Here is a 27,136-nt window from a genome sequence, read left to right as displayed (position 1 = left end):
ATACAGAATAAGTAACAAGTAAAAGAACAAGTGGTAATATTTAAAAATTATAAATAAAAATGAAATATACAAAGCTATAACAACTTATTATAATTAATATTCCAATTATGTGTTGAAAGTTGCTGCTTCTTTAGCTTTTAGATAGAAGCTGATATTACTGAGAAGAGAAAATACAATGTATTTTTAGTCTTATATACAGTACTTGTTTCTTATACCAGTCACTGCAGGAAATGATTGAGTGCAACATTTTTAGAGAGGAATGACACCATGGCAACCATTTAACAAAACAATTGAGTTGAACAATAGGCCATCCTCACTGTTCAGCCTCTCCTGCTCATTGGATGATCTGTGCTAAAATGCAGCTCTGCAATTAGTCAGAATGAATGTCATTCAAATACGATCCTCCCAGAGCAGGTTAGTCTGGCAGCAGACGACACCACTGCACTGATTTGCTTTCTTTTGGATTTGATTTTATAAAGGATATTGATTCTGTCTGGCTTAGGAAACCAAGAGAATCAGATGTGGTTTAGTTTGATTACAACACTCTCCTTCACAAGATTTAACAAACACACAAATACAGAATGGTTGTGGTCAAAAAAGTTAAACAAGAAAGTATCCTACCATCAGTGTGTGAAGATGAAGGTGAAAATGAAGAGGATTTTAGAGGAATCGCAATCAGGCCAGCCAGCAGACCCAGAAGTCTATACAGCAGAGGGAGTGTGAATGGCCAAGTGAGTGTCACTGCTTCTGATATTGATGACTTAGAGTAGTTCACCCAAAAATAATAATTCTGTCATAATTTACTCACTCAAACCTTCTTCCAAACTTGTATGACTTTCTTCTGAGGAACAGAATCCCATTCTTTTTATGTCATTTCTTATGCTTGTATGTTATAGAATATGTATTGTTGTAAGGGTAAGTGGGCTTAAAGATCCCAATAAACAGCTTCACAAGTGCAGATTTATTTCCAGTGTTGAGGTATTTCCGATTGAAACAGGAAATTTGAGTGGGACAAAGTAAACGGTTGGAAGAGGGACATTCTCATTCTAGACTAGAGTGCATTTTATTGGACAAAAATTAGGACACAGTCCTGAGTGATAATGTATCAACATTGGTTCAGTTTTCCCTGGAAGAGAAAAACTGTAAATCTTTAATGCACTGTATATGGGTGTTTCTTCAACACTTGGGAACTTCATGTCCCAGGGGTTTATTTGTATTATAACCAATAGATTTCAACTTTTCCCTGTTTGTTATGTGAAGGTTACATTAAAACTGACTTGGAACTTGTAACCAGGCCTTCGTCATTTATTTTTGATACTTTTCAAATATCATTTATGTACATATTTTACTGTTTTACCTTTGTCCTAGACCCAGACATTCAATATTAAAATACAATAAAATGTCAATACAAAATACAAATTAATACATGTTTAAAATGATAATAATGACATCACATTAAAACTGATAATCTAGAAAAAAATATTTTTATAAATTTTTCAATTCTGAAAAATTTACTAAAATTCCCAACATTTTGCCCCCAATAACGTTTCACAAGTTAGTGTACTTGTTAATCTGTGAAGAGCATGCTTGACATGAAATATGAGACAAGTGATGTTTGACGAAAACAAAGAAAAATCAAGTTATCACTTTTGAGCAGAATATTTTTATTGGGCGTCATTTCCAATCAAGCTGTAATTTTGCCAAATTTTGCAAAAAGTGTGAAAATAATATTTAATTGTGTGTATTTAGCATACATAAAATGTTACCTATGAAATAAGCCTTAGCAAGACAAAAACAGTGACATTTTATTGAAAAGTAACATTAAAAATGTCATTTTCATCAGCGTCATTTACACCAAGAATTCTATTAAACACAATAAAGACTTTGAGATGGGGTGGAAATTACACTGTAGTGGGAATTGTCATGACTTAAAGAGAAAACATTTTTTTCCTGTGGTGCAAGTACATACAGTACACTGCTGGACATTTTTGCACCCAGGTGTAAATACAGTAGAATCTGCCACACAACATGGCTATTTGCACCCCAGTAGTCTAGTGGAAACATACTTCCTTAAAAGCATTGTTGCAGTGGCATGGGGTGTAATGCTGGCGTGATTGTGTCTTTTCGTGTGGGCATCCCGGGTTCAAATCTGCCTTTGTCCTACTCTTTTTCCATTCTGTTTTCTGTCTCCACTCTTAATATTTTATTTAATACTACTTATAATAATAAATAAAAATTAATATAAAAGGTAACTTTAGTAATATTGTAGTAACCATGTTTTTGGCGGAAACCATAGTTTTGATGCAGTTAACCATGGTGTTACTACAGTAATATGGCGTTAATATTATAGTAACCATGTTTAATTTTGTGGTTACTATGATTTAACAACAAAATACCATGGTGATACTATGGTAACAGTAGTAAAACCATGGTTAATTTTTGTAAAGGAAGCAGGCCCGGCTCCATTTCTAAGATGTAAAGTGGGCCATATGACCCTCTGAGTGGGTTGAACAGTTGGAGGCGTGGGTGTGGGTGTGGTTGTCAAGGTGGGCCAAGCTTATAATTGGGTGGGCCAGGCTCCCATGTGGAGCCGGGCCTGAAAGGAAGGTTGGGTTTAGGGTTAGGTTTAGGTGGAGGGGTTTGTGTAGTGTGTCTGTGGGACACTAAATAAACACAATAAACACAATGCAGTGATGACCCTATACTGTATGTTAGTATTTAAATAGGGGTGCAAATAGTGTCTGCCACTATTTGCACCTAGGTGCAAATAACATCTACAGTTATTTGTACCAGGGTTGGGGCGCAAATAATATTTAAAACTATTTGCACTGAGGTGTAAATAGCATCTATCTTTATTTGCACCAGGGTGCAAATGGCATCTGCCTATTAAAAATTAGTAAGAGTGTGAAAAATGTTTTATTGAGCCTTTAAAGTCTAGAAGTCCACAATGCAAAAAGTGCCTAAAGTTGAATAAACATCCAATATATAATGAAGTTTTTGTTAATTTTAAGGAGTTTTGTCAATGTTGTCGACTTAAAGATGGACACTCACATAAACGTGGACTAAAAGCCAAAAGAAAAAAAAAATGTGTATTAGGGTCTTTAATATCTTTTAGTCAAGACATGCTCTCAGAAAGATAAACAACCTTGTTGGTCCTGGAGCAACGCTCTTATCAAACAATCAGATTTTAGGGTTCGGGTTAGGGTTAGGAGCCAGCGTTAGAATTAAGAAAGGGGCTGGGGGAACCCCATGGTTACTTGTAGGCTAAGCTAAAGCAAGATACTGTTCAAGCATATGCTAAACAACAAATTAGTATTGCTGAGTATATGTCTATGTATGCTTATTTGAGTACAAGCGCGTCCTTGAAGTTTTGTATTCAAACAATTTTGCTTAGAGAGTGCCGAGATCACCCAGCCAGTATCAAATCATAAAAGTGGGGTTTCAGAATGACTATTATACAGATGAGGAGGAAGGTGAGGTGGAGGAAGGTAGAACTAGTTACCCAGGTGACGGACTACAGAAGGAGGGCGAGTGTGTAATCTGTGATGAATATTATGACATAGACCTGGAACTCGACAGCTTTCACAGTAAGAGTTCTTATTAAAAGTGAGAGTGTGAACCTGGGCACACAGAGAAAGTGGGCCGCCAGGGCTACGTGGGTGATGCACGTTCTGATAGAGGGTGTCCAACAGTTAAGGGCCACAGAATATGATGTTGCCACTCAACAGGGAATAAAACAGGCAAACGTCCATGAGTCATGCCTGTAATTGCAGACAAACCTCTCTCACTCTCTCTCATTTTTCACCTGCTTGTTCTGCAGATAGCGAAACACCTACACACTCTTCTACATATACATAAATCATGGCTCCATCCATCTCTTTAGCTGTCTCTCTGATGGCTGTTTATTCAGCTTATTAGAGGTGGCCATCTGCTAGATTACTGCTGTGTGCCTCCGCATAGCTTAATGAATGGCTTGGGAATTTTCCACATTCATGATAATAGCGTATCTCAATGAGAAACAATGATGTATTGTTGTCGTATTTGGTTTACAAACTGACACCAGCTCATTTCAATTGAGGTGTGGGGTTGCATGTGTGACTACACATAGGTTATCTTCCTTATTGACTGCATTTATTAGTAGTGTTTGCCAACACATGCATCACTATTACTGTTACACACACTGAGAATTAGGGATTTGAACAAACCCCTGAACCTTAAAGAGCACCTATTATGGTTTTTAAACATGCCTAATTTTGTTTAAAAGGTCTCATACAATAGATTTACATGCATCCAAGGTCAAAAAACACTTTAATATGCTCATAATTTAAATTGCAGCATTACCTTTTTTTCCCAGTGTCAAAAACGACTCGTTCAATGATCCGTTCTAAAGGATTCATTTTAAACTCTTCCTTTCAGAGAGCCTACTCTGCTCTGATTGGTCAGATGTCCCAGTCTGTTGTGATTGGTCTACCGCTTAGTGTAGTGTTTGAGGGCAGTTCAAAGCTGTTCGCGAGCAGCCAATGAAGACCAGAGGTGGATTTTTTGTTACCATGTTAGTACAGGAAGTAAGTCTGGAATTACTAATGACTCGTTTCAGGTGTTCAGAATCGGTTCTTTCTTTTGGGAGTCAATAACTCCATTTGTCGTGCGCTTTGATTTTTGAAACTTTGCAGACTTTTTTACATTCACAAACAGCTATATAACACACTACATGAAAGGTAATATTTGAAAAACCATAATAGGTGCTCTTTAAGTATTAAAATTTGGAGCTTTATTCCCACACTGTTTGTGCTAGGAACATGAATGATACCTCAAATTGTGTTCCTTGTTGAAGGGAGGTGTGCTTTCTAAGCAATCAGATTTACGGCGAAAATGGGTGAAAAAGTCCCTTAAATGTATTATGAAGGAGGGAATCCGAGGTAGGTGTGCACCAGCTGTGTGTAAGTTCTCACTTTATTTGGGACGTTAAGTTCAAAATAAGGGCTTTAGTAACTACTAAAAAAGTTTTTGAGTTAGTGCTTAACTTGGTTGCACCACCAGTTCTTAATGCAAGACTATGGTCATAAGCTCTGTGTAAAGCATAAACGCATTAATCGATCCAATAAGTAGCCTTCAAATTGGTAAAAATAAGTATTGAAAAAAGTTTTATCATGTTACGGTTTATGTTCATGCCCTTTTTATCCACTATGTCCTTATTGTTTTATGTATATTCCTTACTGACTGCAAATATTCTGTATGTATATATATATATATATATATATATATATATATATATATACACACACACACACACACACACACACACACACACACAGTATATATAAACAATATAAAATATCCTAATACATTTTGTGTGTGTATGCCAGTGACACTGCTAAATGTACAGGAAAATGCTCTGTTTAGATTGGTTTAATGCTGAAGAGCCGCTAAAAAATAATTTACTACTAAATGTAAAACTAATGTAAATGAGTGTACATGTCGACATCATCACACATGAGCACATTAATGTCATTCATTAAGCTTGATTTTTTTTTATTCCCTCCTGGTAGGAGGCTTCCATAAATATTTTGTTTACACATAAGGTTACATTTCACCTAAGTTTAATGGTGCAACACTAAATTATTTAGTAGTAGTGCATAACTTCGTACCCATTTATGCTACAACTGGTTTAAGTAACTTATGCATGTCTGGTACAGTTGGCCTCAGAATATCATTAGGGCTTTTCACACTGCCCTTAACAACAATTTATCGTCTTTTCAAACCCCGCTTTTAACCTCGGGTAAAGGGAGTTGGCACAGCTTTTAACCCAGGGTTATGAAAAATTAAAATGCTCTCTTCATTTACTCCCCCTCATGCCATCCCAGATGTTTATGACTTTCTTTCTTCTGCTGAACACAAACATAGATTTTTAGAAATAAATATCTCAGTTCTGTAAATCCATACAATGCAAGTGAATGGTGGCCAGAACTTTGAAGCTCCAAAAAGTAAATAAAGGCAGCATAAAAGTAATCCACACGACTCCAGTGTTTTAATCCATGTCATCTGAAGCAATATGATGAGAAACAGATCAATATTTAAGTCCTTTTTTACTATAAATTCTCCTCGTTCCCCCGTAGCTGGCAATATGCACAAAGAATGCGAATCACCAAAAACACAAGAAGAAGAATGTGAAAGTGGAGATTGATAATAAAAAAAGATGTAAATATTGATCTGTTTCTCACTCACACCAATCATTTAGCATCTGAAGACATGGATTTAACCACTAGAGTCATATGGATTATTTTTATGCTGCCTTTATATGCTTTTTGGACTTTCGAATGTCTGGTCACCTTTCACTTGCATTCTATGGACATACAGAGCTGAGATATTCTTCAAAAGATATTTGTTTATGTTCTGCAGAAGAAAGAAAGTCAAAAACATTTGGCATGGCATGAGGTTGAGTAAATGATGAGAGAATTTTCATTTTTGGGTGAACTATCCCTTTAAGCATGACCCTGGGTTAAGAATTTCAAGTGTGAAAAGCCCTATAGAGACTTGAGGATGGGTGTGGTGATGTGGGTGTGGCTGAGCGACGTCTGTAGAGAGCGAGGCCGGAAGAGGAAAAACGGTAAGGATTGACACCTGTGGGAAATTATCTCTAACAGCTGTTCTGTGTTGCAGTGAGAGCTGGAGAGGGATAAAAGAGGCAATCCAGATCACCGGAGGAGAGAGACGCACGAAGCCGAGTTCTTGTGTGTGTGCATTTATTAAGCTGAAAAGCAAACCCGTTTGTTACACTGAAAAGTGTGTGAAAAATAAAGATTTGTGTTGAACATTTACCCGATCCTTGCTTCCTCCTTGAGAAGAAAGTCAGAGACCTAGTCACAATGGGCTTTTGTGACTTGGACTGGTAAGCAACCACCAAGTAACACCCTAGAAACTATATAACTAAAAACATCCAGAACACCTTAGCAACTGAATAGCAAGGCCCTGGCAACCACCCACAATCCCATAGTATCACGTCAGCAAATTTTGTACGGGCAAGCACCATTCACAGTTTCTGTACAAAATTTAAAAATTTAGTTTGTTTTACTACTTGTCTGACTGTATTGGTGGATATAGATTGACAATTTGCATTGTTTATACTAGCGATATTCTACTAAAGAGAAGAATGAGAATGATTATGTTCTAGATGAAAGACCACCATTTGACCCTACAGGCCATCTTTGCTACAGAGAGGCATGTAGGATGCTGAACGTTATTCCAGTATCCCACTTCCTTCGAAATATCAACCAAAGTGAGCTAAACATGATGCATTGTGGGTTGGGTACACAGGTAAGGGCAAAGAAAGACAAATTTTGTGACAATAATACCTAATGTCATACGCAAGGTGAAGAGTGTAATTTCTGCGCCACTAGTGGCGCTAAACGGAATTGCAAAAATACTGCAATTGCCCTGCATCCCATTGGTTGGGAAAAAAACTGTCCAATGGCAGCCCTAAACTTACACCATTGGTTGAGCTAATGTTTCAGTTTTGGGCTGGACAGGTTACTCAAACTAATAGAGCAATGTTCTGAAAGGGCCATAGAACCACAGTTTACACTTTTTAGGAAAATCAACGTGTAATGGCTTATTTGTTTCTTTATTAAACTGGGATAGAAGAAAGGATTTTAAGGTGCACTCAGTAACTTTTGTCTTTGTGTCATATTGGACTTATACTGACACCTAGCGGCTTGGATGCAGCATAATTTAAAATCAATAGTTTTCAGTTTCAGATGCCATTGCAGAAATTTAGTATTCACAGTCAGTCATGATTACTTTAATCAATGAGTGAAAGTGTCAAATAACAGGACGGTTACTGAGATTAAGCAAGTGGTATTCAGGTGGTCATGTGATTCTAAAATGGCAGCCCCCATGTGCGGACCCTCTCCATGTAGAATAAAACAGCTTTTATAAGAGTCTTCATTTTATTGTGTATTTGAGTGGTCATGATTTCTTACATATATTGCAAAAATTACAATTCATGTCTTTAAGAGTTAAACTTTTTTAATGAGGAAAAAAATTACTGAGTGCACCATTAAACACACAATTTTTTTAAAAACACCTCACCTTTAAGAACATAAATGAAATAAAGAGAGAAAAAACAAGCATTACACATTTTAACAAGTTTTTGGTGCCTCTGTAGGGCAACAAAGCTCTGGCAGTTGCCTTGGAAACCAACACGTCCATCCTGAAGCTGAATCTGGGAGATAATTCGATGGAAGGAATGGGCGGGGCTGACATTGCTGGCATGCTCAAAGAGAATTGTTACATCACAGGTGACTTTCAACCATGGGTGCCTCACTGTCCCAAACTACTGCCTTGTTTTGTGTTTGTCTTTGAGGTTTCTCCAGTTGTGTGAACTTAAAGTCTGTGTGATCCAGTATGTGAGGCAAGGTTGTCATATTTTTATAGACATGGTGGCTTGGACAGACTGCTATGTATTTTTAAAACATTCACAATGGTCTTGATCTTGGTCACATGCAGTGGGGTCCAAAATTCAAATGTTTGGTAACACTTTATTTTACAGTGTTCTTGTTACACATATTACATGTATTAGCCCTAGTAATAACAGTCAACTATGCATAAATACAAGTACCTAACCCTAAACCAAACCCTAACCCTAAACCTTTAGTAAGTACATGTTGTTTATCAGTAATAATCAGTAATTACTTGTGTAATTACACTGTAACAAGGACATGGTAAAATAAAGTGTAACCTGATTTTTGTTTTTACAAAGTATATTATCAGCATTAAAATCTTAGTAAAACATTGGGGGGAAAAAAAGGTTTATATTAATTTTAAAATATCTTAGAATTTGTTTTATACCCCTTTTGCTTTAATGTTAAAATAATCAAAATACAAACTTTGTCCTTATATAATTTCAGAAATTGATCTGTCAGAAAACTGGATGGGTGAGAATGGATCCAGGGCTTTGGCTGGCATCCTGCTGGAAAACACTGTCCTGCTTTCACTCAACCTCTCAGGGAACCATCTGGATGAGCATGCGGCAAGACACCTGGCACCAGCTCTGACAGGCAACCAGAAGCTTCAGCACCTCGACCTGAGCCACAACAAATTCGGAGATATGGCAGGTATGAGATGGTGTTAAAAGCTTCCAGTAAATGGCTCGTTCATTTGATATGATTGCTGCTGACCCCGTATTCAATAACTTTGCTTTTAAAGTCGTATTTAAAGTTTGTGGCTGAATTTCTACAATGGCATCGGAAACTGAAAACTATTGATTTTAAATAATTCTGCATCCAAGCCGCTAGGTGTCAGTGTAAGTCCAAGATGACACAAAGACAAAAGTTACTGAATGCACCTTAAAAGGAATTTTCCGGGTTCAATACAAGTTAAGCTCAATCAAAAGCATTTGTGGCATAATGTTAATTACAACAAAAAATTATTTTGACTTATCCCTTATTTTCTTTAGAGGGGTCATGAAGTGAAGAATCAAATTTTCCTTGATATTTAGACATATAAGAGGAACAGTACTATAAACATACTGTAAATGTCAGAACTCAAAACTTCCTCCCCAGTCTAAAAAGAGCATTTATATTTGCCACCCTACTGAGACGTCTCGTTTTGAAATCTGTCTGTTCGTGACATCACGAAACATTGCTCATTTGTATTTACACATCCCACAACAAGTGTCATCACTCCCTTGACCCCGCCCACTGGCGCGCAGTTCAAGTCAAGAGAGCAGGCTAAGTATTCCTAACATAACACCAAAGGGGACCCATCTGGGCTATTCTGAATTATTTTGTATATAAACATGAACTACACAGACTCTTTGACTGCTGCCATGTATCTTGCTGCTTTTAAAAGACACATGTCAAGTTACAACTCTGAAAGGGAGAAGCAATTCTCTGTCATTCAGCTGCTGCCTCTTGCTGTTTTGAGCACAATGCATCATGGACACGTTCTTTCGCCCTTCTGCGCTATTTTTAGTTGTTGTGGGGTTTTTTTTGGCTCATGTCAGCATGGATTTGCTTGTTAACAGTCATAATATGATTCAAGCTTTGCAAAGGAAATGTTTTTGAAGAATGGGGCAGTTGAAAACACTTCAAATACATAAGTAAATGGTTTCATTCATGAATATTTCAAATGTCATGACTGTTTGATAGTTTATGGTGCTGAGTGTTAACAGTTGTGGTTGAGATGAGCAATTTAATAAATTAAGATACAATGTGTTGGATGTACGTTATTTGTAAACCCTGCGATTTTGTTTTATAATGTCGAGGTTCGTTTTCTTCTGACTGAGTTTGCTGAATTTGAGGGGCTGCATGATGTTAGCCAATCATAACAGTGGGCGTTTACGTTGAAGTTTTAAGGAGGCTCATAGGTCAAAACGGACCATTTCAGACAGAGGGCCAAAAATGGGGTCGAAAATGATCATATATTACTAAATTGTGACTGTTTTGGCTCAAAAAAACTTTTATAACATTATCATTGGCCATCAGGGAAGATAACAATATTATAAAAAAAGCACTTAAAGACCCCTTTAAAAATGGCAACAATCGAGGTTACAGTGAGACACTTAGAATGAAAGTGAATGGGGACCATTTTTAAAGGGAGGGTTTAAAGGCAGAAATGGGAATCTGTTTTATATTTTATAAAAGCACTTACACTTACAAAACTCGTTCGCTATTTGAGCTGTAAAGTTATTTAAATCATAATTTACTGAGATTACAGGGTTTATGGCATTAAGTCGTCATGCAGGGGGGTGCCCAGGATTTTTTGACAGGGGTGGCAAAGGGGTGGCAAGAGTCAAGTAAGGGGCATTCAGTAAGTTCGTCTGATGGATGATAGTTCTGATAGTTCTGACTTTCAACCTGTGACCGCACATTTTATATTAATGCACTAAGTTGCTTGGCAACTGCAAATCTTTACAGTTAGGATAATGAACTGTATCACTTGGTGGAAGAATTGTTTATTCTGATTATTATTCATGAAAGAACTCCAGTTGAAGGTGGTAAAATTTATGTAATGTAAGTTGAGTACACTTCACCTACAGACAAGATGCATAGAGAAGACAAAGTAAAATTGAAGAGAATAAATCCAGCAACACTTGTAGAAGGGAGAAATTTATTAGACAAAAAAAAAACATCAAAAAAAAAAAAACACCGCATTTCGGCACACAAGCCTTCATCAGGGTTAACAAAGTTAAAACAGAGCAGATACAAAGCAGTTATTTAAATACAGTTATTTAATTTTTCACCAACTCTTCATTCATTCCTAGAGGAGATAAAGTTTTTAAATTAAAAATCCAAAATACCTCCTGTCTTTTTGTGATCCATATTACCACCTTTGGCAGTAGGTTTAATCACTTCAATCCTTCAAATGATTACAGAGTTGATGATAAATTGATTTTTATAATCTTCAACATTTTTTTTTTTTTTTTTTTTTTTTTTAAGTGTTTTGAAGTGTATTGGTTCTGTAATTGCAGGTCTTGTATTAAGTTGTAAGGTTGTTGGTTCAATCCCCACAGCCACCACCATTGTGTGCTTGAGCAAGACACTTAACTCCAGGTTGCTCCAGTGGGATTGTCCCTGTAATAAGTGCACTGTAAGTCGCTTGGATAAAAGCATCTTCCAAATGCATAAATGTAAATGTAAGTTGTTTCTTGTGAATGGTCTCCATGATGTGTAATTTGATGTGTGTGGTTTTCTTATTGACCTACTCTTTTACCTAATTAGTGCAATTATAACTGTCATTCCCTGATTGATAAGACTGTCCTGTCCATCTCATTGGCCAGAAGATACACTTTAAATAACTGTTTTGTATCTTCTCTATTTTAACTTTGTAAACCCTGATGAAGGCTTGTGTGCTTAAATGCTTCTACAAGGGAGTTCTACAAGTGTTGCTGGATTTATCCTCTTCAAAATGTATGTAATGCACAGCCTCTCATGTTAAGGATTACTGCTTTTTTAAATGAAATATTAAATGTCAGTAGTTTAAGTCAAAACCTGTTGATAAAACCTCAAGATTTCCTAATTTTATGCAAACACATATGACTCACCAAAAAGTACAGTATATGTACATATTTCCATGTCTTTCTCTGAGACTGTACTGATCAACATCTCTTTGAAATAACAAGTCTTTTTTTTTATAGCTAAGTGCTCTCTTCATAACTACAATGCAAATGGGAAATGATACTTGGCTTCAACACTCAGGCACAAAATTTTCATATTTGCAAGCGCCTGGCTCTGAGATATCCAGAGGGCTGGATCTCAAATCATCAGAACTACAGTATGATGATGAGGGATATGGAATGTAGTCCTCAACCCCCATAGCTGTCAACATGAATGACAGAGTGTGAAAATAGGGAAATTGCCACAATAATCCAAGAGAAAAATATTGCAAAGAATCATCAAGAGGAACTCCTTCATGACCTGCTATGATTCATACACCCTTAACAGATTCTGTTGGCACATCTCTGTTCATTTCACATATGGCGAGGGCTTTCTTTCTATAATCCTACACAACTGATGATTATGGTTGGCATTGTATCCTAGTGACATTTGAAAATATGTTCAATAAGGCTTGATACAATTATGTAATATCAAATACAATATTTATATTCTTCATTTCATTAAGAGCTTTGAAAATGGCAACAGTTTATGGAGATGCTATTTGTCACCTGTACACTACACTGAAATAACCTAAAAATGTGGTAACATCTAAATTAACTGGTTTTATTCAAATCAAACATCACTGAATCAACCAATTAATAATAATTAAAAAAACAAATTTTTATTGTAAAACATACAATCTCCCTTTCTTCTCCACCTACCTCTCTCTCCAGGAAAAATCCTGGGTGCTGCTATTGCCGAGAACACAGCAATGAAGTCACTTAATCTGGCTTGGAATTGCATTCGAGGAAAAGCAGCCATTGCATTTGCTAAAGGCCTGGGGGTAAAAGGGAAATGTTCCTCCTCTGCCAGAGTCACTCAGAGTCAAAGACTTTTTCTGATCAACTCTTAAACAACTCTCAGATGTCATAAAGTGCTGTTAGACCCACCGTGCTATTAGTTTTGCATTAATGGGTTAATTTAATATGGAATTTATGTATTTCATTGATGTTTTAATATAAAAGAGTTAATTTTATACATAAAACATACTGTAACTTTCTGAACTCAAAAAATCCTCCCCAGTCCCAGAAGATTCCCATTCATTGAAACTGAGCTTTATGACGTCAGTAAGATATATAACATGACTGTCGACATTGAACAATGGGGCAGACAGTTAAAAACTATATTGAAGCAAACATGCAGCACAGTGCAGAATCTCATTTCACATGCGAAGAGGGCATTTACCAACTCTTATGAGTTTTACCAAATCAACGAGTTGTCCAACATTTATGACAACTCGTAATAATTCATCTGAGGTGGCAAAATCATAAGATATCCTGTGACTTGGCTTGTACAAAAATGTATAACTTTTATTACAATAGAGACCTCCCAGTCAACAAACAGAATTTCAAATTGATAAAATACTTGCCATAAAATTTTAGCTCGCCTCCTATCCAACACTTTATTTTTAGAAAAGAAATGACAGTGAACACATTTGGTTACTCATTCCATATTTATGCAATACAAAGGACTGATGTATATCAATAACCTGTAATTCGCTTCCCTTGTCTCTTTCCAAACCCCAATGATTTCTTTCCTTCATGGTACACAAATGTTATTTTCCTATTAAAATCATGGTTAGGTTTAGTCTTGGGCTTGTGATTAAAGGAATATTCTGGGTTCAAAACAAGTTAAGCTTAATCGACAGCATTTGTGCCACACTGTAAAAAGTACTATGTGATAACTTCTTAAAAAAAAGTATGGTTACAATATTACACATAATATTTTTAAGAACTTGTTTTCTTAAAATAAAAACTCCTTAATTAAATCATGAGAAGTGACCCAAATTAGTTAGTATTTAAGCCTCGTTTAAAAAAATAAATAAATGAAATCTCCTTAATTAAATCATGTGAAGTGACTCAAATTAGAAAGTATATGACACATGATGAATTTTAACATAATGTGTTTATTCTACTAATAATATTAACATAATTTACTGATTTTTATTGTATTATATAACTGTTGTGAAGTTACATACATTTGCTAATTTGCATATGCAAATGAATGGTGAAATTTTATATATATATATATACAGTACTGTGCAAAGTTTTAGGCACTTGGAAAAAATGTTGCACAGTGAGGATGTCTTCAAAAATAAGTCATAAAATGTTTTCTTTTATCAATTAACATCATACAAAGTTGAGTAAACATAAAAAAAGCTAAATCAATATTCAGTGTGACCACCTTTGCCTTCAAAACAGCACCAATTCTCCTAGGTACACCTGGACACAGTTTTTCTTGGTTGTTGGCAGATAGGATGTTCCAAGCTTCTTGGAGAATTTTCCACAGTTCTTCTATCTATTTCGGCTGTCTCAATTACTTCTGTCTCTTCTTGTAATTCCCAGACTGACTCAATATTCAGTGGGGGGCTTTGTGGGGACCATGCCATCTGTTACAGGGCTCCCTGTTCTTCTATTCTATTCTATTCTATTTGCAAAAGAAATGATTGGTAGTCTAAAATGTATATTTCCTATTGATACACTAAAGCTGAAAATATAAATAACCATCTCAAGAAAAATGTTTTTGTGAAGACTTCTGCACAATACTGTATACATATACATACATATATATATATATATATATATATATATATATATATATATATATATATTATGCTTTTTAGATCTTATTTACATAAAATCCCAAACTAAGTGCATCATTTTATTGTTTTTATTTCACAGAATTAGAAATGTTGAAAAAAAAAAAAAAAAGAAACAGTACAGTACACCTGTATTGTTTCCGGTCAGCAAAGTAAGTAGCCCTTCTTGATCTGAATAGGAGGGTTAAACAATAGGTGCACTTACTGTAATTTCTCTATACATACATATATATATATATATATATATATATATATATATATATATATATATATATATATATATATATATTGCTGTAATCCAAGTGTTGGGTTTAATTTTAAAGGGAAATGTCTTCCTGCGGACCCTGGATTTGTCGTACAACGGCCTGGGCAAAGAGGGAGCCATCGCTCTAGAGGAAGCACTCAAACACAACAACACACTTGAGGATCTGAATATTGGGTACTGTCGTCATTGCTGTATTTATGGGATGCAGGACCTGCTCACTTATGAGTCAATGTTTTGAAGGCACAAACAGTCCTCATTTCTTTTTTAAAAGACGACAGATTGTTTGATGGGTGTTTGTGAGGGTAAGATAAATATTTTTAACATTTTAGGAAGCATTGTCCTTGATTTATTGCAGCAATCATGAGGTGGCAGTCTGTTTGAATGGCTCAGTGTTTGTCTCTTAAATTGGTTTGAATGTTCACAATGCACAGTTATTCATATGATTTATTTGTAGTGGAGAAATTAACAAATACAAGCCTTAGCAAAGTCAAAAAAGCTGACATTTACAGTAAAAGTGCCTTCAAAACTCTACTGTTGCTGCCTTAAAATATTTACATGTTGTCTTTGTCTTTTTCTCTAGCAAAAATTGCTTACCTTGAAGGTGCCATCCATTTTGCGCTGGGCCTCAAAGTGAACACAACTCCACGAATTCTCAAAGTACAACTTTCTACACAAAATATCAACATGGTAGCAGCAGGGAATTATTGGATTACATAATACAAGGACAAAAAGCCATTTTAAGCTATTTTTAAGCATAACTTTCAAGTTAGTGTCAGAGATTTATGGCATTTCTTTGTTTTTATATCACACATTTTATTGGTTTTCTGTGGGATCCAGATGTCTCGGAATCCAATGCAGTCAGCAGGGTGCTTCACCATTCTAAAATCAGTACAAGTAAACCCAGAATCTGTGATAGAGTTCTTGGACTTCACTGTAGGTGCCTCTTTACCATTAATTTCCTATTTTTCCCTTCACTCCTTAGATACTGTATATACTGGGTTTTCTAATCTCAGTATATCTTACTAAAGCTTTCTTGTAGGACATCTGCGTGGACCAAGAATTTGAAGACTTTTTTAACACCATGAAAGACACACTTCCAAACCTTCAAGTGGAACATGGTGGGAAAATAAAGACTGCACCAAAAAAAGTGCTGAACTTTATTCAAAAACATGTAATCTGGACAATCTACTTGTGCCATCCATGTGGTCAGTTAAAGGGTTAATTCACGCAAAAAATGGTTTACTCTCATGTGGTTACAAACCCTAATGACTTTCTTCCTTCAGTGTAACACAAGAAGATACATTTTGAATAATGTTGATGCTGCTCTTTCCCATACAATGAAAGTGAATGGTGACTGAAATAATGACAGAATTTTCATTTTTGGGTAAACTATCTCTTTAACTGAATGCAAATATATTTTTCAACAACCGAAAATCTAAACAAGGACTTGTATGTATCCCAGACCCCTCCACATGGTTCACTGTAACATGTTATTTAGTTGTTCAGCAAAATTAGAATTCTTGACCGAATAATGAACCCAGCAGTTCAGCTCATACGCTTACGTCAGGGGAATCGTCCCCTGGAGGATTACGTAGAGGACTTTTGCGCTCTGGCCAGCCAGGTGGATTTTAATGTGGTCGCCCTCAAGGACATTTTTAGGGTGGGGTTAAGTGAGCCGATCTCCTCCTTGATGCCTGGCGGTCACAGTTCCCTCAGCCTGGCTCAATATATCGACCTCGCCCTACGAATCATTGGTTTCACGTTCACTATGGGGGAGGCGGACGCCGAGCCAGAGTTCCATGACATGGCATGTCACAGCAATGCCTCAGCCTGCTCCATGCCACGTCACAGCCACACCTGAGCAGTTGGACCTGGAGATGGTTCCAACCCTTATACCCACCCTTAGTTTTCCTGAGCAGGCAAGGGGAACTTTCGGCCCTCCGACCCCGCCTGGACACTCCGAGCCCTTGATTTCGCCTTGACCTGTCGGTCCCTCGACATTGCCTCAGCTCTACGTTCCCTCGGCTCCACTGCGGTCCTTCAGCCTGTCGGCTTTGCCAGGGTCCCTCGTCCCTCCGGCTCCTCTTTGGTCTGTCGGTCACCTGGCTCTGCCTTGGCTCTCCGATCCTCTGGCTGCGCCTCGTTCCTCCGATCTGTCAGCTCCACCGGGGACCTCCTTCCCTACGGCTCCACCTTGGTCCTCAGTCCCACTGGCTCCACCTCAATCTTCCAGTCCCCCAGCTCCGCCTTGCTCCTCCGAGCCTCCAGCACTGCCTTGGTCCTCCCTGCCATCGGCTCCACCCTAGCCCTTCGACTCTTCAGCTACTCTCCGGGCACCAAGTTCCATGGCTCCGCTCCTCGAGCCTCTCATGGCTCCACCCTGGTTCCATGCCCCTCACCCTTTCTCGCCACACCCCACGCCTCAAGACCCCCCCCCCAGCACTTTGAATTTATGTCATGTTTTACATGTTTTGTTTATGTGTTGGGGCGTCAGGAGCCGCCCCTTAGTGGGGGGGATATGTCATGTGTATTTTGTTGATTCATGTCTTTTATTTTGAAAAGTTTAGTTTCCTGTTCCCTTGTCATGTGATTTCATGTTTTCCCTCCATGTTCATGTGTCATGTTTTCATTGGTTTATTTTTTAGTTAGCTTGTTATCAGTTCTGTTTGTTCATTGGTTTATGTTCTCCCATGTCTTGTATTTAAGCCCTCATGTTCACCATTGTCTAGTGGTCAAGTATTGAATGTATGTGGATGTGTTTTGCTCCTAGCCAAGTCAAGCCATGTTATGTTTATGTCAAGTCAAGTTCATGTTTCACGTTTATAGTTAGGGTTTTGGTTTCACTTTTGTAAATAAACTGCACTTGGGTTCTTCTCATCATCATCGTCTTCGTCATTGCCAGCAGCCAGCATCGTTACAGTCATCAAATACAAACGTCTTTTATGCTCCAATGAATGCTGCTATAAGCCCTAAATAGCTAAAAAGAAAAAGAAAAAAAAAGTTTATATCTGCTTTTACCTTTGGACGTTCTCTAAAAAATTTGCCATTGCTTACTTGTCTGTGATCTTGCTTGGCTGAATAATCTAATATTATAGCTTAGATGTTCAGAACAAAATATGCCACCCAGAAGGAAAAGCATGCAAAACAAATAATCAGAAAATATGTTTTTGACTATTGATAATGAAATGTTTTATATCATCGCAAAGGGGAGGATCTCAGGTTTCTAATGAAACCTAGATTGAGCTTCTAGTCACTCAAAAGCTAAGATATTCAAGGAAATATTGCGGGTGGCAGCCCAAAAATGCACCAGAGTATAAGGGGTTAAACAAGCTTTAATATCATGTATTTAAGGAACTTTGACTCATTTATCGATATTATTTAATGTTTATCACTTACTTTGTATATCTCCCTGGGTGGCAACATATGTGTGAAGTCACGCACCTGCATCTTGGCTAAATCAGAGTTGAAAATTTCCACACGAGTTTCCAAGTTGGAATTCCGACTTCAAGTGGCATTCCATTGCACTTTTCCGAGTAGGAAGTTGGAAAATCCAAATTTCTGAGTTGAATGGAATGCAGCCTAAGTGCATTCACTCCTAAAATCTGACCAAAATTTCAGTTTCAGGCTGCAGATGATGCTTGGACCACTCAATATGTTTGGCAGACTTGGGACAATGGTAATTAGTACATAGATTCAGAATGTATAAATTGCATAATTTTATTTTAACATGGTTGGAAGTGATTGGATGATGCTGGCCATTACTTTCAGAACTGAATCAGAATTAATTATGGTAATGTCTGTAACATCTCAAAAATAACCAACACTCAGGCTATTTATATTTCACAACTTAGTCTGGCTGTCCACATACTGTATGTTGCCATCAGTTTTTAGGGAAACTATTTGCTCTAGAAAATATTTATTTATTAATTTGTTTTTGCATGTTCATTAGGTGTTACTAGTTACAAATCAAAAAGGGAACTGTAAAATGCACACAGAAGTCACACTCGTGGCTAATTTAATTGTAGGCTAGTATTTTGTCAGAAGCTTTGTTACTATGGTAATTTTTAAAAGGGTTCTCTGTTTGACTCAACTTTAATTACATCAACAGCCAAACCAACAAATTAATCATTGTGATTAATCAGTTTTTAAACTTCAGAGCACTTGAGAAAATCAAAGTTGCAAATGGACCTGTAGTCCAACAGTTCACGCTTGTCAAACATTAACTCAGAGAACAGCACGAGTGTTGCTGCTCCAACAGCGACATATACTGGAGTCTGGACTGGAGTATATAAACAATAAGCAAAAATAATGGCGACAGCGCGATCTCTGCTTATCCTCGAGAGACAGCAGCAGTTATTAAACAAGGTGCATTCAGCATGGCAATATTCACTGAATGAACTTCTGGAAAACCATTGCATGCAATATGATCAAATTTGCAAATCTACGTTGGTTAACAAAACACATGTAAGTAAAACAGAATTTCAGCAATGCAGATCCTGGAATCCATGCAGTCAGTCATCTGTATACTCAAGTACAGTATGTGGGTACTAGTATACAGATAACATGGGCATGAGCTTTTTTTTTTAACAGCATCAACATTTTAGGTTATAATGTGGCCTTTTTTAATGTATAAGGGAAAGTGAAGGTTATATTTTAGATTGCATGACTGTTCACCATTTTTCAACATTTTAAGCATCTTTTTTTTATTTTATTTTTTTAGCTTTTGTACAGTTCATTTAAATTATTAAAATATATATATATTGCATGTAGTCTCTCACTTAACCCTAAAATGCATAAGGCAGCCTATAGTTTTGTTATACGATCAAATGAACTAATTGTTTTTCACATTTAGTTAAAGTTAGGGTTATTTTTATGTTCAAAGGGAGTTTATACCCCTAGATTTCTTACATGGGTAATTTTTTTTATTTTTTTTGGGGGGGGGGGGGGGGGGGGGGATTTTCCATCCATATGTGTAATTACATCCATCCATATGTGTCATTACATATAGGCAATGTTAAATAACATCTTGTTCATGCTCATTTACATTGAGTAAAATAAAAATGTTTATAATGCTTCATTTTATCCATAGTGATTTACAGAATACTTATTACAGTGACAGTTGCCCTTGACGAACCTGGGGTTAGGAAGATATGTTAATTATTATTAAAATGCATTTTCAATGACAAAACAAGTTGTGTTATGAAGGATGTGTGTGCATTCTAGGAAAGTTTAGCTATGCATTCTATGGCTAATATGAGGTCATCAAATCAGCATGTGTAATAATTATACAAGAATGATAAAGTGCTATTTGAAATAGTTGTAGATGAAGTATAGCATGCCACACTGCAGGACACTGCTTGAAATGTCATGTCAACTACCCATGTGCATATTGGTTTTATAATATTTTGCATTTCAGCATGTGATGCATCGTATATTTCTGAAACACTTTCTGAAACAGTTTTTCTTGTGAAACTCTATAGAGATTTTGCAAATAAAAGGGATAAAGACTGGTTGAGTTCCATGTTTGCACACAACGTGGATGCCAGGAAAGATGCCCACTCCAATCTGCTCTCCAAGAAAGAAACCAGCAACCTCTACAAGATACAGTGTGAGCCAGTCCATCTTCAACCTTCAAGGATGTGCTGAAATGTTTTGTCCTCGAGACAAATTGAGCATGCAATATAATTGATAGGAATTGCTAAAAATATTTCACTACCTATATATTGTGTTTTTTCGTTGTTTTGCTCCAGTCAAACAGCTCAAAACAGTATATTTTGAACTAATTGCTTTAATAAATCAGGCTCCAACATGTTTATTTGTGGATTTATTTTTTCACGAGACCAGCTGTGCAGAGAATTGTAATGAAAATTGGTTTTAGAAAAATTAGGTTGATTTTTCATAAAATGTCTGCTATAAGTGAAAAAAAGTTAATTCAGAGTATTGGGAGTACTTCACTATAAGGTTCTTTATGTTAACATTAGTTAATGCATTAGGCATCATGAGCTAATAATGAACAACCATTTTTACAGCATTCATTCATCTTGGTAAAAGTTCATTTATAATATACTATTGTTCATTGATAATTTATGTTAGTTCATAATGCATTTACTAATGTTTTAATGTTAAAGGTATAGTTCAACCAAATATTGTAATTCTCTCATCATTTACTCACCCTCATGCCATCCCAGAGGTGTATGACTTTCTTTCTTCTGCTGAACACAAAAACAAAGATTTTTAGAACAATATTTCAGCTATGTTGGTCCTCACAATACAAGTGAATGGTGACCAGACCTTTGAAGCTCCAAAAAAATGACATAAAGGCAGCATAAAAGTAATCCAAATGACTCCAGTGGTTAAAGGAATAGTTTGCCCAAAAATGAAAATTCTCTCATCATTTACTCACCCTCATGCCATCCCAGATGTGTATGACTTTCTTTCTTCTGCAGAACACAAAAGAAGATTTTTAGAATAATATCTCAGCTCTTTTGGTCCATACAATGCAAGTGAATGGGTGCCAACATTGTGAAGCTCCAAATATCATATAGGTCTGCATAAAAGTAATCCATACAACTCCAGTGGCTTAATCCATGTTTTCAGAAGCGATATGATAGGTGGGGGTGAGCAATAGATCAATATTTAAGTCATTTTTCACTATATATTATCCTCCCTGTTCAGTCAACTTCCATTTTAACTTTCACTTTCACATTCTTCTTCTTTTGTTTTTGGTTATTCACATTCTTCATGCATGTGCCCCCCACTGCACAGGGAGAAGAATTTCTAGTAAAAATTTACTTAAATATTGATATGTTTCTCACCCAAAAATATCATATCACTTCTGAAGATATGGATTTAACCACTGGAGTCATATGGATTATTTTTATGCACCCTTTATGTGCTTTTTGGAGTGTCAAAATTTTGGCATCCATTCACTTGCATTATATGGACCTACAGAGCTAAAACATTCTTCTAAAAATCTAAGTTTGTGTTCTGCAGAATAGAGAAAGTCATACACATACTGGATGGCATGAGGGTGAGTAAATTATGAGAGAATTTTTGGGTGAACTATTCCTTTAAATCCATATCTTCAGTAGCGATATGTTAAGTGTGGGTGAGAAACAGATACATTTTTAAGTCTTTTTTTTTAACCATAAATCTCCACTTTCACCTTCAAAATGTGGAAATAATGTAAAAGTGAAAGTGGAGATTTGTAGTAAAAAAGGACTTGAAAATGTATCTTTTTCTCACCCACACTTATTTTATTGCTTATGAAGACATAGATTTAACCACTACAATCGTATGGATTACTTTTATGTGGGCTTTATGCAATTGGAGCTTCAAAGGTCTGGTCACTGTTCACTTGTGTTGTATGGACCAACAGAGCTGAAATATTCTTCTAAAAATCTTCGATTGTGTTCAGCAGAAGAAAGAAAGTCATACACATCTGGGATGGCATGGGGGTGAGTAAATGATGAAATACTTTTCATTGTTGGGTGAAATATCCCTTTTAAATGTATGAGTATGTGTAGAAATTAACATTATCCAAGATTAATAAATGCAAATGTATTGTTAACTATTGCATTAACTAATGTTAATGTATATAACCTTATTGTAAAGTGTATCCTCTCAAATATTTGACATTCAATACTAATTGTCCAAGTTTCCCTCATCTACAAAGTTGAGATTAAATACTGTTTTTAACACATTAAGGTGCCACTGAATTGGGTACATTTGTCTTTCCTGACATCTCCAAATCCTGTTTTATCTTTCAGTTCACAATGTCAAGCCAGAATGCTTGGAGGCATACAACAAATTGTCATGAGCTCCCATTTGATTTTGCAATTATGCATAGCTGATTAAGTCTTGTCACCTAAATCTCAGAATATTTTCTTTGTATGTTGTTGTTGTTTTTAATATGACACTAGCCGGCTTGCATTGCCTTAATTTATGTAATTTGATTCCTTGATTGTGCTGTTTCACTTGCCTATATAATCATAATTATTTTGTCTACAGTTGTAAATTTGCTTAAAAATGAATACAGTTACTAGGCAACATGCCTTTTAAATAGCCAATTTACAGTCCTTTTTCTCTTTATGATGTGTTAAAGGTTTCCTTTGTTACATTAATACAACACAGAAACTTACTTAAGTTAACTAACAAGACAAATAAGTTTCTAAACTTCTTCCACTGTCTAATTTAAGGTGCAGAAAGAGCTTCATCATGATGCCGATTATCCATGTCAAGTCACTGGAAGCTGGAACACCTGGTATGGTGAACAAGATCAGGCAGGTGTGATGGAAATATGAAGAATAGCATTTAAAAAAAAACAATGTACCTTAAGCTAAGAGTACCTGTTCCTCTCCGATGTCTTTTTGCATGCAGTATATAAACTGTAGTATATATGTATACTTGTATTTCTGAATTGTCAACGCACCAGATACTTTGCATAGTACTAGAGTGACACATGCTGTTTTGTTGTTGTAGTGCATCTCTGGAGATACTCTGGTGGCTATCCTGCTCTGTGTTTATGCAAACTGAACCTCAATACAGTATTTAACACATTTAATTTTATTTACAGTTTGGATGAAAGGGGCCGTTCACACAGGATGCGTCTTGCGTCCATCTGCAATCTCTTTTAATTGGTTGGTCTATGCAAACATTCACTAGTTTCCTGTTTTTTTTTTTTTTAATGTTCTGTCAAGTTACAAGATGTTCACTTTTTTAAAAACGAGTCTTGAGACCACTGTATTCTATTCGATCCTGCTGCTTTTTGTTGGTTTTTTGTTGATGATGCAATTCGTAACGTTCAAGGAGTATTGGAGTATTATCTTAAGAAAACTGAAATGTTGTTAGAACATTTGTGTGATAACCTTAGACCTTATTCAGAAATTTTGTCCATTTGCTATTTTTAGTTTATTTATTTTTTTTATATCCAGAAATTAACATTCCAAGAATGGTCCAGAAACCAAAGATTGTTAGCTGTGTATTGCATGCCCTTATATATATTCAAATGTTTCCTGTGTGGGCATATCTTGCGTTTTGAAAAGAAAGGAGTAAAATGCTGATCTCTCAACGGAACCAGCTTCTTCTGGAGTTTAGTTTCTGGAACGAGCAGGCACCCAGAAGTGGACCCAGCATTTATGAACTGAGATCATATAGACTAAAGGTAAAGGACACTGCATTGTTCAGTTTTATAATACATTACATTTTACTCTTTTTTACTCTTTAACTTATAATTTCTGTGTTCTGGTTTATTTGTCCTGTAATGTTTGTGTTTTCTCAATTCAGCCTGGTACAATGATTGAATGGGGAAATCATTGGTAAGTCTGTGTGGGATTTGCGCTTTTTAACATGGGAATTAAAGTTTTATTCTATAAAGTTCATGTTCCATATTTGAGCTGTTTTTTTATTATTATTATTTTATTTCACAGGGCCAGAGCAATCAAATACAGACTGGAAAACAATGAAGCAGTGGGCGGCTGCTTCACACAGATATACATTTTATGTTGTTCATCATTTTTGGGGTGAGTAAATCATGTTTTCTCCTCCTTACTATGCTCTTACCTTTCACATTCACACTTAAAAATGATGAAATCAACAACATAAGCTATTATCTTGAGGAGAGGGTAACCTAAAAACAAATTACCTCCTTCTGGTCTGAGTATATTATTGATCATGAGCCTTTAAAAAATCTCTAAATTGTATTGAATATGTTTGATTATAACGACCTGCAGACCAGAGAAGACACCAGGAACGCTGCTTGGTTAAAAGAGGGATGGGGAGCCAGTGTGCACTATCCAAGTGAGGAAATACAATATTTCTATCTGTTTTATTTCGCCATCTGTTGGATCTCAGAAGAATTGTTCACATATGTCACATTAGTATAGATCAGTGGTCCTCAATTGGTTTAGGGACCCAGATTCGACATTGCCAGGGTTGGAGAATAACGGAATACATGTAACAGGATTTCATTTTTAAAATACAAAACATGAGTAACTGTATTCCACTACAGTTACATTTTAAATAATTGGTAATTAGAATACAGTTACATTCAAAATTACTTTGATTACTGAAGAGATTACTTTGCATTTTATTGTTATTTGTTTCATTTAATATTTAGTCCTTTCAGATGGAAAACATTTATACATATAAATGATGTGATCCAAAGTGCATTTGAACAGTGGTGAAACACTTTCTTATGATGTGTTACATTCATACGAGCAGACAGAGAAGTAAGTTTAATGTCTGAAGCAGAAATATACCTTGTGTAAACTGTGATGTGAACATTTATGCTATAATATACTATTTCTTGCCATTTTACATGCACCTGATACCAGGTACGATCATATTTTTTATCAAGAAAATCCACACTGGATCATATATTTAATTATTTATTTCTAGTAAGACATTTGATATTAAGGCAAAAATCTTATTCTTAATTAGATTTTTTCTTTCTGTAAAAATATCTAAAAATCCTTCAAACAAGATACATTTTCTTTAGAAGCAACACTGCATAAGACATTTAGGTTTTTCAGAGAATGTATTTTTAACATGTATATTTTGTCTTACTGTATTGACAGAGTTTTTATAGTCAAAACAAGTGAAAATATCTACCACGAAGAAGTAATCCAAAACATTTAGAATACGTTACTGAATTTCTAATCTAACGAAATATGTTACAAATTACTTTTTACAGCATGTATTCTGTAATCTGTAGTGGAATACATTTTAAAAGTAACCCTCCCAACCCTGGACATCATATGGCAACCCAGCACAGTACCAATAAAAAAATGTTATCGTAAAAAAAAGTAACAAAATTGTTCTTAAAATAAAACACGAAAGTTAATATTGCCATGATGTGCATACTCCCAATAATATGCTAAATTAATTCATTTATTAAATTAATTCATACAAAAATGAATAGGCAAAATAGGAAAATTTTGCAAATGCATAAACAACAGATGTGTGATTACGTGTCTAACACATGAAACAAACACTGGTTCAATAATTGTATTAGCAATATTATTAAGTTACAGATCAATTTGCTCCAGAATATCATATCAGAATATTGATATAGGACACACAGTCTTTGATATAATGGTAGCTTTTTCTCCTTCCTGTTAAATGTTGATAATCCCAATTATTTTGCTATCCTAAAAATGAATAATTTTATGGTTAGCTCCATTTTATTATTTGCATAATTGCAACTTTACATAATTAAATCAATAAATGCATTAACAATTAATTAATAAGTTAATGTTTAATTAATTAAAAAGATTTAATAGAAGGCAGTACCACAAATGCTACCATGATGTATAGATATTTTATCATTTATATTTTTATATTTTTCTTTTTTTGTCATGTTATAGTAATGAGAATTGGGGGTGTAAAATGTCATCAAAACAATGTTACAATGCCAAACAATCTTAAGGGTCCTAATAGTATACTTTTTTTATTTTTATTTTTTTATAAATAAACTATATTTATATATATATATATATATATTTTATTATTTTTTTTTTTTAAGTGTAATAGTTGAACAAAGAGCATTGTTTTTGTTTTGTTTATTTATATTTAAAGAATTTTGTTTGAATCTTTTTCTTTTTTCCTTTTTATTTATTTATTTATTTATTTTATTTTTTTATTTTATTTTTTTTTTTTTTTTTGGCGTACATTCAGTTAGAGAGCTCTGTAATTGGTATTCTTACTAGTAAAAATTAAATTAGAGTGCTCTGTAATTGGAATTCTTACTAGTTAAAATGCAATTATGTCGAGTAACGCTGGGAACATTAAAAGATAATTTGGCTTTCCATAGGACGTCTTCAGTTGGAACCATAGGAGTAGAAAAGTATTGGCGGGTAGAATGACAATTCGCATGAAACGTTCTGTCTCGTAATGGGCGGGGCTTAGAGTCCCCGACGTTACCTCAAATTATATATTTTCTATTACAATTGATCTTTGTGTATTTCCTTTTTAAGTGCTATTAACTTTTTTTCTAGTTTTATTAATTATGTCTTAACAGTTGTCCAGACCGCTACCTGCCATATGGTACCTGTTACTTTTCTCTACGCTATTCAATATGGACCAATCACAGTCGTTTGTGATGACTGAACCAGGGGC

At 35.5% G+C, this 27,136-nt stretch overlaps 1 protein-coding gene and 1 pseudogene across 1 annotated transcript; both read left to right on the top strand.

Annotated features, from left to right (window-relative positions):
• The first annotated feature begins 581 nt into the window (after positions 1-581).
• Positions 582-17,747, top strand: LOC127431240 (leucine-rich repeat-containing protein 74B-like). The gene is made up of 9 exons (XM_051681589.1): positions 582-731; positions 7,129-7,314; positions 8,165-8,297; positions 8,907-9,113; positions 12,830-12,939; positions 15,078-15,198; positions 15,600-15,676; positions 15,857-15,952; positions 16,059-17,747. The coding sequence occupies exons 1-9, from the start codon at positions 582-584 to the stop codon at positions 16,239-16,241; spliced, it is 1,263 nt and encodes a 420-aa protein (XP_051537549.1). The 3' UTR covers positions 16,242-17,747.
• Positions 17,748-20,539: 2,792 nt separating this feature from the next.
• LOC127431236 (protein NipSnap homolog 1-like) lies at positions 20,540-27,127 on the top strand (annotated as a pseudogene).
• The last annotated feature ends 9 nt before the right edge of the window (positions 27,128-27,136 follow it).

Source organism: Myxocyprinus asiaticus, chromosome 3, assembly GCF_019703515.2.
Source record: "Myxocyprinus asiaticus isolate MX2 ecotype Aquarium Trade chromosome 3, UBuf_Myxa_2, whole genome shotgun sequence".
In the NCBI taxonomy this organism is placed as follows: Eukaryota; Metazoa; Chordata; class Actinopteri; order Cypriniformes; family Catostomidae; genus Myxocyprinus; species Myxocyprinus asiaticus.
Note: the sequence above shows the minus strand (reverse complement) of the source record. Positions and strands in the feature narration are given on the sequence as shown.

What these genes read in the sequence shown, in the direction of transcription:
- LOC127431240 (XM_051681589.1), top strand. Translation starts at nt 582, where the DNA reads ATGGTTGTGGTCAAAAAAGTTAAACAAGAAAGTATCCTACCATCAGTG. An exon ending in ATTGTGGGTTGGGTACACAG is followed by an intron (nt 7,315 to 8,164) that starts GTAAGGGCAAAG and finishes GTGCCTCTGTAG; the next exon opens with GGCAACAAAGCTCTGGCAGT. An exon ending in AGAGAATTGTTACATCACAG is followed by an intron (nt 8,298 to 8,906) that starts GTGACTTTCAAC and finishes ATATAATTTCAG; the next exon opens with AAATTGATCTGTCAGAAAAC.